The 15,696-nt window shown below is 48.5% G+C and overlaps 1 protein-coding gene across 2 annotated transcripts in view; it reads right to left on the bottom strand.

Moving 5' to 3' along the window:
• Window positions 1-15,696, bottom strand: part of LOC144166794 (uncharacterized) — a 66,691-nt gene that overhangs the window by 32,949 nt on the left and 18,046 nt on the right. For both annotated transcript variants that reach the window (XM_077696283.1, XM_077696284.1), the window contains exons 8-11: window positions 12,265-12,510; window positions 7,525-7,574; window positions 5,580-5,685; window positions 2,753-2,953 (exon numbers count right to left, since the gene is read on the bottom strand). In XM_077696283.1, coding sequence (XP_077552409.1) covers window positions 2,753-2,953; window positions 5,580-5,685; window positions 7,525-7,574; window positions 12,265-12,510 — 603 coding nt within the window. The remainder of the gene's footprint in view (window positions 1-2,752; window positions 2,954-5,579; window positions 5,686-7,524; window positions 7,575-12,264; window positions 12,511-15,696) is intronic.

Genomic DNA, 15,696 nt, shown 5'->3' with positions numbered 1-15,696 from the left:
CCAGAACTTGGGTACGATCAAGCACCCCATAAAAGTTGAAATCTTTACTTCAAGCAACAACAACCTTCTATGTTTTTGTATAGCAGACTTTCTTTTGTAGCGCTACCTTATATCTGCTACCAGCTAGCTTTCACGGACAAAGAGGGTGACTAACAGGTGCAGTAGGTGCCAAGTGCTGGAGTGCTTTTTACACCCCAATGGCTATCAGTGGGCAACTTGTGCAACGGGCATACAGTCAACGCCGCATTATAGACAAATTTTTCCGTCTAGAGAGGGTGACATGTTTGTTGTAAAGGGGAAAAAACCTGAAATTTCGATAGCCAGCATAGGCGCACTTATTACTTCCCCATGTTAAAATGCACTAGCAACCGAGTGGATAAACACACAAACGTCCTCTGTGAGCTGAAGTAAAAGGCTACGGGAGTCTAAAACAGTGCCACATACCACGGGTGAGACAGTGGGTCGTAGCCTAGCCTACGGTTGGTTGTACTACGAGTCATGTTTGTGCCAAAGTGCTGTACAAGCTACCTTGACAAGAAGAACGAGTCGAAACACGAACCGCATCGACTAGATGGAACTCCCGTGGCCAGCATTGTCTGACAAACAACATACCGTACTTACCCGATTCTAACGCGCACTTTCTTTCCAGAAAAATTGGCCGAAAAATCGCATGCGCGTTAGAATCGGATACGAAACCGAAACTGCCGAAACAGCGGAAATTTCGTCCCACCCACTGCCATCTCAAGATGGCGCCAAAGCTTTCAGCAACGATCAAGATTTTTCGGACGCAGGAAGGCTAGGTGCCTAGGCTTTTCTATCGGCGTTCACACAAATCTTCAAATTGTTCCACTTGCACGCTTGATAACAGCAATGGCAGCAGCGGCAACGAAGGTGCGCCGCTTCCACGGCTTACGAGCGGCTCCCACGCGTTCAAAATGAGCGGTCAGCTGAAGCGTGGGCCTCTGGAGAAGCTCGCGGGGTGGGCGTGCGAGGCGTGGGCCATGATCCCATCGACCATGGTTGAATGTTCGTTCAGAAGTGTGGCATCGCGAACGTGCTTGACGGCACCGAGGACGAGATGTTGTGGTCATCGGAAAGCGACGAGGAGCGAGATGAGCAAGATTACTTCGGGAAATAAATCGCCCGTTTCCCTCGCATTCGTTTTTCTTGCTCACAAAGTTCCGTGCACGTTACGATCGGAGGTGCAAGTTTTTTCGGTTTTTTGCCTGGAAAATCGGGTGTGCGTTAGAATCGGGGCGCGTTAGAGTCGGGTAAGCACGGTACACTATGGCAATATGTCCACAACTATACCCAACTCTAAACATAAAAAAGGAAGTGCTGTAGGTGGAAAAAAGGAAACCAAGGTACCGATGCTAAGTACGAGATGAAACGTCCAAACTATCTTGTTGCGGACAAAGCCAAAAATTTTTGGCTGTGTATTTTTCCAGCACCATTAAAAACACCCTTCGACGCACGACACCATGTGGATGTGCTGCCTGAGCCCCTTTTCCTCCATACCAGAGCTTAGTTCCAGCAAAAGCACCAGGGCAGTCTAGATCACCAGAAACGTTGACTAGGAGGAGCACTGCTGCCTGCTTCCATTAGAGCTTACACATGAGCACACACTGCATTGCTAAAGAGCGACATCTTTGTTGAGACAACTAGCTTAGGCTGACACACCCGCACTCTCTGGCCAGAACCCGCCCACACTTAGCAAGGACACCACCAGGACTTGCCAGGCAAGGGCACTGGAGGTGTCCAAATATCAGACCAGCAACCGCCAACACTAATAATTAACAAGCGACCAACTGCAATTGAGAACATTGCTGCTTCAGTGTGTACAGAGCTTCTAAACATAGGCAACAAGAAAAGGATAATTTCAGCGCTTATGACTTTACGCCCATCTGTCATTTCGTGCATTAATGCTCGACACAAAAACTTTCCCGAGAAATTATAAATTAAGGGCAAAAAAAGCAGCAGCTGGAACAAGAAACTTAGCTGGCATTGTCACAAAAATAAGACTCTCTCGAGCGCAGGAGGCATCACTGACCGGTACCTCAGTCCTTCCCATCACGGAAAGAGGCATGCTTGCCAGGCATGCCTGTGGGTAGCAGCAAATAGTATTTATTCTGTTGCAGAGTGCAGCCTACTATAGTTACTGTTAGGCTACCCTCATGCCACCATAAGGAGCAACGCCTATTTGTAGTTCTCAACAGACCACATACAAACACAATTAACCTTCAGCTAACACCCCCTCCCATGGTTAGCACATGCTGGTGATGCAGGAAAGCCAACCCAAGAACAGGTGCTGTTCCTGAAACAAAATAGTCTCTGGAGATGTACAGGGCAGAGAAATTTGATATCAGAAAGGATAACATGATGATTTCAATGGCAACGCATTGCTTGTTGAGGCTAGAACAGGTTGCATTAAAACGAACAGCTTTATGGGAAAAGTATGCCCAAAATGACGAGACATGTGGCCCCTTTGAACACCAAAGAAACGATTCAGCCCACTGTGGTAGGACATGACTGCATCCATCCAAAACCTGTACCATGGAAACATCTACTTTCCCAAAGCACCAGGGTGTAAAGGTGGCAAAGAGGCAGCAAACTACAAGACTGAAGCTGAAAGGAACATTGCAACTCTCGTGAAGGAAAAGCAGAGAGAGGAACACAGCGACAGGCAAAGAAGCTTTGCACAACATCGACGTCAAAGAAACAGAGCAGACCCACAAAGGATGGCCTCCCCTACCTCTTTGGCCTCCCTCGCTGTCTGCTGGGCTTGAGACGCCAACTGCATGGCGAGAGCCAGCTCAGCTTGGAGACCGTGGCGAAGCTCCTCCAGGCCGGCCTTGAGGACGGTGGCAGAGTGGCCCTCTCTTTGCTCCACTTCCTCGAGGAATGAGCGCAGAAGGACGCTCCGTGGTGCCGCTTGTGATGAGTCATTCAGCACCTGCACCAGCATCCGGGAGAGCTGTTTTAGATGAATAATTTATGTGCGTGTGTGTGTTTTTGTTTGCTTTGGATGCCTCTGTCCGTGGACATGAGCACGTGGGTTCAAGTACTATTTACAAAAGTGCACCCCAGTTCCAACTCACCCGCTATACTCAAACAAGTACAATTAAGAACAACAGAAACTGTCCCTGTGAGTCATCCCCACAATCATTTGTTCCTCCGTGCTGAGCAAAGGGTGCGTCACAACGAGTACTTTGGACATGACAGGACTCGTTTCAGCAATTTTTCAAACTTAACGTGCTTATGGCCTACTGCATCAATGACCCGCCGCGGTGGGTCTGTGGCTATGGCGTTGTGCTGCTGAGCATGAGGTCGCGGGTTCGATTCCCAGCCGCTCTGGCCGCTTTTCTGATGATGGCGAAAAGCAAAAACGCCTGTGTGTACGAGAGTTCGGCGCACGTTAAAGATCCCCAGGTGGACAAAATTAATCCGGAGCCCTCCACTATGGTGCACCTCATCACCTGCGTTGCATTGGAGCGCTAAACGCACACAAAAAAAATACTGCAGCGATCACAAACACACGCAATTAGAAAAGGCAGATGATGTCCCACATTAAGTGCAATCTCTTTTCAAAACACGTGCACGCATTGATGTCCGGGTCCATCGCTTCAGCAGAGTGATACACTACATGAGCTAGTGCCATTATCAACTTGCGCCCGAGTGAAGTGTTGGCTGTCGGCCTAAGCCTGGTGGGGACACAACACGAAAAGGTGAATGCATCCACTAACACACGCGAAACAGCAAAAGAGGGGAATGAGAAATGTTCCCGTGTGCAGCGACTCATTTCCAGTTCCAGCATCCTCCATTTGCAGTCAGGCCTTGCACTTGCTGCGCAGTTGGTAGCTGCTAGGCATTGCAGCAAGTCACCAGCCTCTGACTTTTGTTTTTCGAAGCTGTGAGCTTTTTTCAACGACAGAACCGGCTTTAGGACATTACAAGCCGACAGTCTGATTACAGGTAAAGCACGACCACACTGGCCAGATACTACCACAGACAGCATGCATGCATACTCTTCAATAATCAGTAGCAGATTCATCACGCTCTGTCCAACACTACGCAAGTGCAGTTTTACGTTTCCCTTTAAATATCGATTTGAATAGCACGCTAATCAACACTAACTTCAATCAGAGTTCAGCATTTGAGTGTTCCGTACTAGAGAACACTTAAAGTCTGGCTCTTTTTCCACCCCACCACGACACACATTTAGGGTACATTCTCTATTCAAGGCAAGTGAGCCTCTTATTCCTTTCGCAATATCAGCCACAAATTCCTTTGACCCGGTCGAGCACAGTCACAAAACGGCAACGAAACCCGGCACACAGGCCATTATTAGCAGTTGGATACAATAGAACACTATACAAAATCCTGTCAGAAAAAGTTAGGCAACTAACCACATTGCATACCTTAACTCATTTTGAGCTATCGAAAAAAAAAAAAAAAAGTTAAAAAAAAAAAAAAGAAAGAAAGAAAAACCCTGCCCGCAAGTACGGCTTAGTGCATCGAATGCAGAGCTTTTTTCAAGACCCCAGCCAGGGATCTTGAGATGTCCTGCACACTTCCCGATGAGGTCAACCACTACGTGTGTAGCAACGCAAATAAACGACCAGCCGAGTTCTGCTGAGTTCTCAATGCCATGTTCATGCTTTGTGGCCGGCTACCTGTTTTCTTTTTTCCTTTTTTCTCTGCTATCCATGAATCATTTTCTTCCAAACTATTCAAAGCAAGTCACTGTTTGCTCTTTACTTACTTGACAGGCAGCATTTAGTATTTGCACATGCCGTGATTGATTACGAGGGTTTAACACGCCGACACTTCACCGGCGATGAGGCGTGCCGTAGTGAAGGGCTCTGGATTAATTTTGACTACCTGGGGATCTTTAACATAGCTGAAATATCGAACACACAAGCATTTTCCCTTTTCACCTCCATCTAATAAGCAGCCGCCGCAGCCGGGAATCGAACCCACATCCTTGCGCTCAGCCACAGAATGCTTTGGCCACTGAACAACGCGGCAGGTTTGCACACATGCCTTGACTTTTGTGTCGAGGTAACAAAGCACAAGTCCACAATTTGTTAAGAAATAAAGCTATGTACATAGGAGGTAGGTGGGGGTTTTCTCTTTTGAAACATCCCCCCCCCCCCCCCCCCCTTGTCTCCAAAGTTGAAATTATGCCTTTAGTCGCCTATCTGCCAACAGGACTGACCTGTCAACAGGATCTGTCAACTAGCAGGCAATGCCCGCAGATTTTGAGCACATCAACCCAATTTTCCTCAAGCTGTCAAAGTGGCTGTTATGGCCTACTGTCATTATTCTAAAAGAATGTTCACAATGCCCGATAAAAGTCCACACCAATTTTCATCCAACCATTAGGCACTCATCAGGCCTCTGCAGAATTGCCAGGGGAGGACTCTTCTGCGATTCCAAACGGAAGCTCGGCAACGCAGACTTCTCCTTACCTCCCCGGGTCCACAACACTAACAAAGTACGCAGCAACTGTTGAAGCAGTATCAGACAAACCTGCCAGCTTGCGTAGATAGAGAGCCCACACAACAAGCGCCTCTCACCTCGAGCACTTTAGCGACGATTCTGGTATCCAGGCCTGTCAGGAGCGCTGCCACGTCCTTGCAACAGTCTTCCCGGTCGCCCAACCTTTGAACAAGGCGGTCCACCCTGAAACAGCCAACATCTTTTTCCCAATTTGGTTCCTTCCATGCCTATGTGCACACAACTTCTACCGTACCTCTGCGTGTCCTGCACCTTCCAATTCTAACACACCATCACTTCTGCAAAGAAATTCCGAACACCATTCCCATTAGAAATTCAATGTAAAACCTAATATGTTCGAGAGAATGTTTTGCTCCAATGGCGATGATGCCATGAAGACAGCATCAACTGATGGGCACTTTTGACCACACAATGCCTTTCCCACGGTGATGAAGCAGGTTGTGGCTAGCATTCCGTGGATTGTTCATGTCCGCCCACAAATCTGGGGTGGCGAAAACGTCTTGCAGCAAAGCCAACCTTAATGTTGATTGATTGATTGTAAGGTTTAATGCGCCGACGCAACGCAGGCGATGGGGAGCGCCGTAGTGGAGGGCTCCGGATTAATTTTGATCACTGGGGGATCTTTAATGTGTGCCGAAATCTCGTACACACGGGCATTCTTGCTTTTCACCTCCATCAGAAAAGCAGCCACTGCGGCCGCCAGCTTAACATTGGCGGAAATAGATGTAACACTTGTTTTATCAAAACTTCCCCTAAAACAATTATACCATATATGACACCTGGCTGCTAGGACAACATCATTACTGAGAGTTTCATTTACTTGTCACTATTAGGTAGTTTGCAAAGATGTAAACATTTTATAATTTGCGTCCGCTGTAAATACGTGGGCTTGAACAGGAGGGAAACAGACAACACCATGTTAGCCTCCCAGGGTAAAACTAGCCTTTCCAAGTTTAAGTAGTCACAATGCCATAGCAACATCATTAAATGATAAAAATAAATATGTGTGCATTCTATAACCATTTGTGTGATCTCTATCCTATGTACAACTTCACTGGTCATCCACCTTCAGCGAGTGGAATGACTCCTAATTTTTTTAACCGCTTGAGTAGTATGTACGGAAGGAGAATACTGGTAACACTCCAAGCTCCCTTTCCCTCCGAAGCCATGCCTCTTTATTGACCTACTTATTTTTTTATCCTCCATTGTCAAGAAGTGCTGCAACTTATTGCAGGGCAGCTTGAAAAAATAAACTTTCACCCCAACTTTAAAGGAAATTAAATCCGATCTCATTACCAATTAGTGTTCGGGGCACTGGTTATCAGCAGAATTTCACAACTGCTACTATCTCCAAACTGATGTTCTAGATGCTGTGTGCACAAGGCTGGGTATGTGGTCGATGAAAGCCAACCTTACACACACCGCCACATTTTAGAGGACGTGCAGTTGGAGGCCCCGAGTGCAATATCAGTTCCACGTAGAGCACACGTGTGCTACACACTCTTCTTACTTGCAAAAGTTCAAAAACAATTTCATGAAGGCGGCCGGAAATGACAAGCCCCCCTGTAAATCAGAATTCCATAACATCAATCAATGTGCTAACACATCAAGTAAACGACAATCTAATTCCTAGTGCAGAAGAGTCTGTTCTCGAATCTTACGTACAATTCATAAACAAAGGCACTGGGCAATTCTTACAGCCCCCCCGACTGCCTTCACACAGTTCTTGCCACATTGTGCACTCTCTATCGGCTACAGCACCAATTACACCCCTCCACCTCCTATTTTTTACTAAATTATTTTTCCTCGCTTTTTCAATTCTCTGGCAACACAAAACTACATCGCGAAACTGATTATTTTCCTATTTCCACACCAATTCCTCCGAAGAAAGCTCTGTAAATTTGATTGTCATACCGGTTAGGTGACAGCTTTCTCAAATGCCTCAAACGCAACAGATAACTGTGGAGGGTTTCAAAATCGGGGAGGGAGATGATCCCCACTCACGTGGTCCGGTGCGCCTGCAGCTCCAGTGCCAGCCGATTCATCCGGGCCTCCTGCAAAGCCATCCATCCGGATTAACAGGCTCGTGCGACGGACTTCCGAATAGTCCCAATGCTCCTGCCACACACAGCACACCAGACAGACGTCATCCTGGTAAACTCTTCTACTACCGCACCTATTCAAAGTTCGTGCTGATGGACAATTTCAATGTGTAGGCTCTGAGTTTGAGGAGTCTGCGAGACAAGTGAGGCAATTTGGTACAATTCAAAAATTCTCAAAAATTTTTTGTGGAGACTTCGAAACATTGATAGAAAAGTTGTTTGATATAACAAACCAATCATTGCAAAATAAATTTGAAGCATATATTTTGCAGATAAATGTTTCAAGAAGACTTCCTGGAAAAGAAGATTTCTGCGGAACAGTTTCCCAGGTACAAAAAAAAAAAGATAAACATCACGCTTGTGGTGCTTGTTCCATGCAGTGATGCCAGTCCGTTTTAGGCTGTACAATTTTAGGTGGTCTTGATAAGAAAACCCAATTTTTCTGTCACTGGTACAGTCTAATCCCGCTACAACGAAGTCCGCTTCAACGAAATTTCCGCTTCAACGAAATATTCACAATTCCCCGTCAGCTAGCCATAGAAGTCAATGCAACAAAGTCCTCGCCACAACGAACCATTTGTCTGGCTTGCTTTCGCTTCAACGAAATTTTCGATGAATTGGGCTGGGTTTGAACAATTATTTCACAATAAAATAAGCATAGCGCCAGCTATTTGTAACTTTTTAAACATTCAGGATGCTTAGTTTCACCGAAAACATGCGCGGTGCGCCCACACCGCCACCCAAAAAAAAAAAAAAAAACTCATAGGCAGACGCCATTGTTTGATGGTGATAACGATGTGGCTGGCCGTCTTTACATGAGGCACAGGCCCGGTTCGCCAAGCCGGAGCTACAGCCAATCTGTATCCAATTGAAATCGCACGAATGTGCTCCGCTGCTGACGCGGCGCCGTCATGTATGCGTTGTGGCTCGTGGGCAGCTGTCCTTGCAGTTTTCCTTCTACCATTCTTCAAAGCCAAGAGCAAAAATCATGTTTGCGTGTTTGGTCTTGAAGCCAAGTCATCCTGTCTTAGTCGCGAGCGCGCGGTCATGTTTAATGCAAGCGCGCGCGTCTTGCCTGCCAAGGTCAGTAGCTGCCGTGCCGTCAGAGGATAAGATAACGCCACTGCTCCTGCCACAAGCGAGGGGGGCTTCCGACCGCCTAGCAGCTATTTGAAAGTAATCAGCTCGGTGGGCACGCCTTGTTGTGCAGCAATACGTTTTCCGCCTGCATTTCTTCACCCCCCTCCGTAACGCGTTCTTTGCGTGCAGTGAACACAGATAACCATTGGTATGTTTGTTATCCGAATAAACGTGACGTTACCGTATTTACTCGCATAATCCTCGCACTTTTTTTTCGGAAAAGTCAATGCGAAGTTAGGGGTGCGAGAATTATGCGGGGAAAAACATGCGATGCACAGTGTTGCCAATTTGCCTTCTGCCAATCCCGCTAAATGTAGCGGTCGTTTTTTGTATATGTAAGCTCAGTGTTGCCAACAGCAGCTATTTCTTTTTATTTTATTATTTACAACGTAAACAGTATCCCGTCGATCAGCGATCATGAAATTGCCGCCTTTGCTTTCTGGCGCGCGCCCTATCTCGTCGTCATGTGCGTGCCCTACTTGTGAAGCTCGACAGTAACGCACGTTGAAGTCGGTGACGCCGAAGTGCCTGCCTGCGGCGCGGTTGCCGTGTTCGATCGCGTACTCTATCGCTTTCAATTTGAAAGCGGCAGTGTAGCTGGCGCTCTTCCCCATGGCGACTAGTATAGTTGCGCCCGCGAAACCGGCTCAAGTACAGTGCGAGTAGCGTGTTAGGGCGCCTGGATGGCCTTGGGTACACAGCGCTCCGCCGAACAGAGAGGCGGCGGGGGAGGGCGCGCGTTGGAGAGCGCGTGCACCATGCGGGTTTCGCGAGCGGGCAACTTTCGCCGCTGCAAAGTTGGGGGTGCGAGGATTATGCGAGGAACCAAAAAATCCAAGTTTTGGTGGCTCACATTAGGGGTGCGAGGATTACGCGAGTGCGAGGATTACGCGAGTAAATACGGTATTTAAGCGAGTCACTCCTTTTTCTAAACATTGTTTTGTTTTTTTGCTGCCAATGATGCGGAAACATACGGGGCTATTTTTCGGGCTTTTTCGTGTTGTGTTGGGGCGGATTTCGCCTCAACGAATTCTCGCTTCAACGAAATTTTTCGCGCGTCCCGTCAATTTCGTTGTAGCGGGATTCGACTGTACCAACAAATCCCAGTGATACAAAAACCTTGTCATGACTCAATGACTTCTGTACACCTACGCAGGCGACGTACCACTCCAGTGGTCTACCGCTCCTGCGAGTCAGACGATTCCAATAAACAGCAAGCACCCCTGCCAGCTACGTGCCGTTCGGGTGGTGGTTTTCCCCTCGCTTCGAGCCACGTCATATTCGCTCTACCCGCACGCTAGCGTGAAATAAACAATTCTTTTCCCAACGCCCGCGTCGAGTGGTCCTTGCTGCCCGGCTCCCAGGATTAGACATACCATGGCTGAATTTTTATTCATGGCTAGCACAAGACTTCCAGGCTAGCCTGCAAAAGCCAAAAAAGCGTTTTTTGTTTTTGACGTTCAGTCAGTTTGCTGCGCTTTACCCGTCAGAACTGACACTCGCATCACTGCCATGACGACTCAAAGTAAGTTTCGGAAATGAGGTACGGCATCCTAGAATGGAGGCCAGCGCACTGTCACAAAGAAGGTGTCATGCAACAAAATGGTTCAGCAACAAAAGCATCCTGAATCGCAGAACTGCCAAAAATTTTCCCCAAAAGAACAACAAACTTTTGCGGGATTTGTGAGAATGCACTGCCACTAGACGCCTTTAAATACCCCCTTGCAGAAGTGAAACCTATTGGCAAACAAGTGACGGCACTACTGAAAAGCTACTCTTGCCTGAACTGATATCTAATGACTCAGTCTTATAGCTTGAACACTTGTCACTAAACAAGTTGATGATGCACAAAAATCACAAGCAGCATACTCGTTTTGATTAACTGTATCATGCCACAAAGGTGACACGGCGAATTGGCTCACAGTTGGATAACTGCGTAGCAGTGCTAAATGAATTTCGCAATGCAGAATCGAGGTTGAAACTGTTGCAAACAGTTTGCACTATCTCCTAACAGCATTTAGGACTGCAGTACAACCTACAACAACACGCACAACAGCCACAAAACCACTGGGATCGAAGTTTAGCTCCACTAGCGGGCACCTGTCAATATCGTCAGCCAATCTGGCCAAACATTACTGTCACAGCGTAAATGCGACAATTGAGCGTCATTTCCCCATTCACCATCGGTGCCCTGACCACATAATACCTGATGCTTATGCACCATAACTACTAGTGGCACGCCTTTTCCTGCAGAGCACACAATGGCTATGCCAAATTTTTGCACCTGGGCAACAAAAATTTGCCCCATAAGTTAACACAACTTTAATCTCCAGATGGCTCTGAGAATCAAGAATTGTCACAGTGCATGCAGTGTGTGTGTGTGGGGGATGAGGGGGGGAAGGAGGAACATGATACAATCAGCAATGAAAAAAAAAATACGAGAGATCCCTTGCGACCTCCATTATGTTGCAAAAAGTATGCAGACGGTTACATCACTTTAGTTATTAAGAAGTTCAGTGACCAATGCAGCTTGATTCTCACAGTTACAATGGCTAAAGTTAGCTAAATGCCATGGAAAATTTTTTACAGTGCTATGACAGAGCAAGGCAAGTCAGACGAAGGCAAGTCAAGCTGTTTTTGAATTTTTTCTAATGCAGTCCCCAGCATTCACACGTTTCTTCGGTGTTCGTGTACCCCAACTTGCCTTTCCAGCTGTCCTTTGAGCAGAGGTAGCAGCTGAGAAGGCAAGGTGCAGCAGAGGAGAATGGGAAAGGGTATAGGATGATGATGATAATGGTCGCATTTTAATGGCGCAGGGACAACTAGGGAAAAGAGCACCAAAAAGAGAAAGGGTATGGAAAGGGTATAGGGGTTCTTGGACATCCCAACATGGTGGAAGTGGCTTCACAAGGAGTGACATCAGAACCACTCTCGAGCAATCTTTCTGTGACAAGTGTGTGACACCCCCCAACCCTGATATTCGTTGGCCACTAAGTTCAGTGGCCCCACCAGGCTCGGTGGGCAACACTGTGGGTGGCCGGGGGAATAAACACCGCCGAGCACGGCTGACTCGCGGTCAGTCACCGTCACCACCAGCATGCTGCATGTCGTCTCTCGGCTGGAGGGTACCCCTACCCTCCCAGGTTCACGAACGCGGGGCTAAATCGTGACACTTTCCTCCATGCAATCGGTGCATGCTTTGCTCTCAAACCTAAGAAAGACTTGCGCAAGGGACTGATAGCACGAGAGCGAAACACAAACAGAACAGTAACCATATCGCCTTAGTGTCGGTGAAGACATTGCCACACTACTGCAGCTCACAAATCTGACGGCTCACCCAGTCCCAATGATACCCCAACGCTTCAAGGGTGCCATAAAGACAAAATACAAGTTTGGTTAAATCTAATTTCTTGCATTTTTCTGGGTGGTTCATTAAAGGCTAGTCCTTCCATGATGAACAGAACTCTCTTTTGTCACCATGGCCCCCTTTTAAAACACTCACGTTCTGCTTGTCGTGGTCCCGGTCACTGCTGGGAGGGGCGACGAGTGCCAGCCGGTCGGACACCTTCCGCGCAAGGGTGTCGAGCTGCTCGTCCGAGAGCTGCGACAGCGAGGCGGCCAGTCCCAGTCCGGCATCGGTCATCGATTGGGTGACAGCAGGCTGGTCACTCCGGCTTGCCAGCCACGGAAGGGACAGGTTTAGCGACGCCACAGCGCCACCCAGCATGCCCGGAACTTTGAACACCACCTGTGAGACAGAGTGCCGTGCAGACGTGCTGGAAACAGTTGCATTTGTACGAAGGCCTCACCCTAAACTTGATACAATTGAAATATGAGAGGGGGGCATGTCTGAGCGTATCGGCAAGCTGCAAACGTGCAGCTTTTTCCCCTATTCCTCCCTCTCTTTCTCAAGAGAAAAATAAAGATTTGATTTATTGATTGATTACTCGTTTACAAGCCACAACAATCATTTGAAGACAGTTGGAAGCACCGTGCCCTCTGAATGACAGTGCAACAGGTTAAGAACATCTTGCTCTTACATTTCTTTTTTAACAGCATTGCCAGGCAGCAGAGAAAAGTTGCGCCTTTGTACTTTTACTCTTCGAGTGATCTCGTTCACTTTTGGAAGGGACGTGAAGTCCGGAATTTTTTGCGAAGAGAGCAAGAACTGTTCACCTGGAAAACACTAACTGCTGAGTTTTAAAAGACTGCGCCACCACCCGCAAACACAAGTGGCATCTGAAACATGGGAATGCGATTGTTATGTCGAAGCATCGTTTGCGCTGCATTGCGCAGTTTAGTTCAGTGAAGTAATGAGCAGCCACAGCCGGGGAAACTAAGAAAAAAGAAAAAAAGCGACTGGAGGTCCAATTGGACCAGTCCAAAACACCTTTGGACCGACTGGAAGCGCAGTTGGTTCCAATTGGTTCAGTGGTGTTCTGGACAGGTCAAATGGTACCTCCAATGGCTTTTTCCGGCTGGGCCGCAGAACACCGAACAACTACCACAATGATGTCCTACTTGTTTGCAACACGTCTTCACGCTACCTCAGCCTCCGAAATTTTAATTTGCACAGACTTCATGGCAAACATCAACTTCTTCGCTCACGCCCAAATCTGCTTTAAAAAGGGTTAAATGTGCTAGCGACCTGTTCCAAGCCTTTCACTTTCGACTGTGCTCTGGCAACTTTTTTGCTGCAGCCACGCATCAATCAGAGTACACCAGTTTCGCAACTGGTGTACTCCAATGTACACCAGTTGCGAAACTCCCCATAGACCTCATGTATCAAAACATTGTTCGCAGTGGGCCCCCCTGCACTGGGCGCAAACAAAAGCATGCATGGGGCAAGTTGACTAGCGTACCGTAAAAACCCGAATCCAAGACGACCCCGAATGCAAGACGAACCCTTAAGTGACAACAAGCAATTTTGGAAAAAAAGAAAAGAAAGCTTACATGCGTTTATTCCGAATCACTATCGCTGCTGACTTCCTTGTCACTGACTTCTTGCCAGAGAAGGTCATCTTCCGACCCGTCTAGCGCATTTGAAATGCCACATTTCTGGAACGAGCGAACGACCATGGTGTCCGGAATCCCGTGCCACGCATCCAAAATCCACCCCACAAGCTGAGACAGCGACGCGCGCTTCAGACGGCCCGTTGGAGTGAGCGCGTGGTCACCTTCTTGCATCCACTCGTTGTACAGGCACCTGACCCTGTCCTTAAAAGGCTTATTAATGCAAACATCCAGAGGCTGTAACTGGGAAGTCATCCCTCCTGGGATGACCACCATGTCGCACTTGTTGTTCGCCAGCAACGCTTTGCTGGTATCGCACGTGTGGCCTCTAAAGGAGTCCACGACCAACATGGACCGCGGACTCAGGAGTGCTCCGGGACGACGAAGCCAGACGAGCCGAATCCACTCGTCGAACAGTTCGGCCGTCATCCACCCTTTGTCATTGCAGCGGATAATGGCTCCACGAGGAAACACTTCCGTCTTCGGAAGAGTCTTCCTGCTGAAGATGATGTAGGGCGGCAGTCTCCTCCCATCTGCAGTGCAGGCCAGCATGACAGTAACTCGTTGCTTCTCGTTGCCCGTCGTTCTCACTTTCACTTGCTTGGCTCCAACTGCCTCTACAGTTCGGGTCAGGGGCATGTCGAAGTAGATCGGAGTTTGGTCCGCGTTCCCTATTTGACCCAGGCAATAGCCGTGGCGGCGCCGCAGTCCGATCACGTAGCGTTGAAAGCTGGTTAGCTTCTCTTCAAAGTCGACTGGTAAGCGTTGACAAATTGAAGTCCGCCGTCGAAGAGAGAGTCCAGAGCGCTTCATGAACCGCTGCACCCAATGTTTGCTGGCCTTGAACACGGCTGCGGAAAGGCCACGCTGCCGAGCGATTTCCCTCGCTTTTGTTTGCAGCATCTCGGTTGTGACGGCGATGCAGCCATTTCTTGCATTCCTAACGAATGTCAGCAACTCCTCTTCAAGTTCTGGGTGCCGTCCTTTTCTCGGCCCGCTAAATGCCTTCCGAGTGCCGGAGCAGCTTTGCAGGCGATCAGCGTCCTTCATCCACCGTCGAACATTTGCCTCGGAAACGCCGTACCTCCTTGCTGTAGCGAGATTGTTCCCTGTCTCCTTCGCGACTACAATGACTTTTCGCTTGAACGACGCTGTGTAGTAGCTTCGGGATGACATCGCATCCGCTGCTTCGAAAGTGGAGTTACAACTGAAAGCGCGATGGGCGCGATGTAACACGATCAGCGAAAGCAACACGTCAAAGGCCGATCCACACGACGGACCGAGTCCGCGGTCCAAACGGTCACGTGATGCTACGTCACGGTCCGCCACGGTCCGATGCAGCGGCGAGAGCATCCACACGGCGGACCGCCGTAGCAGACGACAGAGCGGACCAACCAGCTAGGTACACTCTCTACCGCAGTGCTCCCAACCAGACGTACTTGCGAACCCATACGAACTGCTCGCGCCCGTGCCGCGCATGGTTTACGGTATGTATATTTTGCGCTGGGTTTCGCGGTTCACGCACGCATCGAGCCTCGACGGCCTCACGCACGCATCGAGCCTCGACGGCCTCGATGCGTGCATGCTCCCTGTCTCCCACGGAGGGACATGCGCGCGCGCTCATTCAGGCACCCAAGACCGCGCTTGTTTTTTAGACAAATCGTTGGGCGACTGATCACATTATTTTCTTCCGATGGAGAATAAATTCGTGAGTTTAGGTATACTCGCGGCGGCCGCTGCCCCCCCCCCCCCCTCTTTTTTATTTTTAGGATTTTTGTTCGCACCCGAATCCAAGACGAACCTGCGATTTGGCGTTTCCATTTTTGGAAAAAAAGGTAGTCTTAGATTCGGGTTTTTACGGTACTATCTGTCGGCAGAAAGTTGTCGCAGTACTTGAGCATTGGTGTCGTAAATCGAAGAA

Source organism: Haemaphysalis longicornis, unplaced genomic scaffold (assembly GCF_048455015.1).
Source record: "Haemaphysalis longicornis isolate Haplotype H1 unplaced genomic scaffold, Haemaphysalis longicornis Haplotype H1 scaffold_19, whole genome shotgun sequence".
Lineage (NCBI taxonomy): Eukaryota > Metazoa > Arthropoda > Arachnida > Ixodida > Ixodidae > Haemaphysalis > Haemaphysalis longicornis.
Note: the sequence above shows the minus strand (reverse complement) of the source record. Positions and strands in the feature narration are given on the sequence as shown.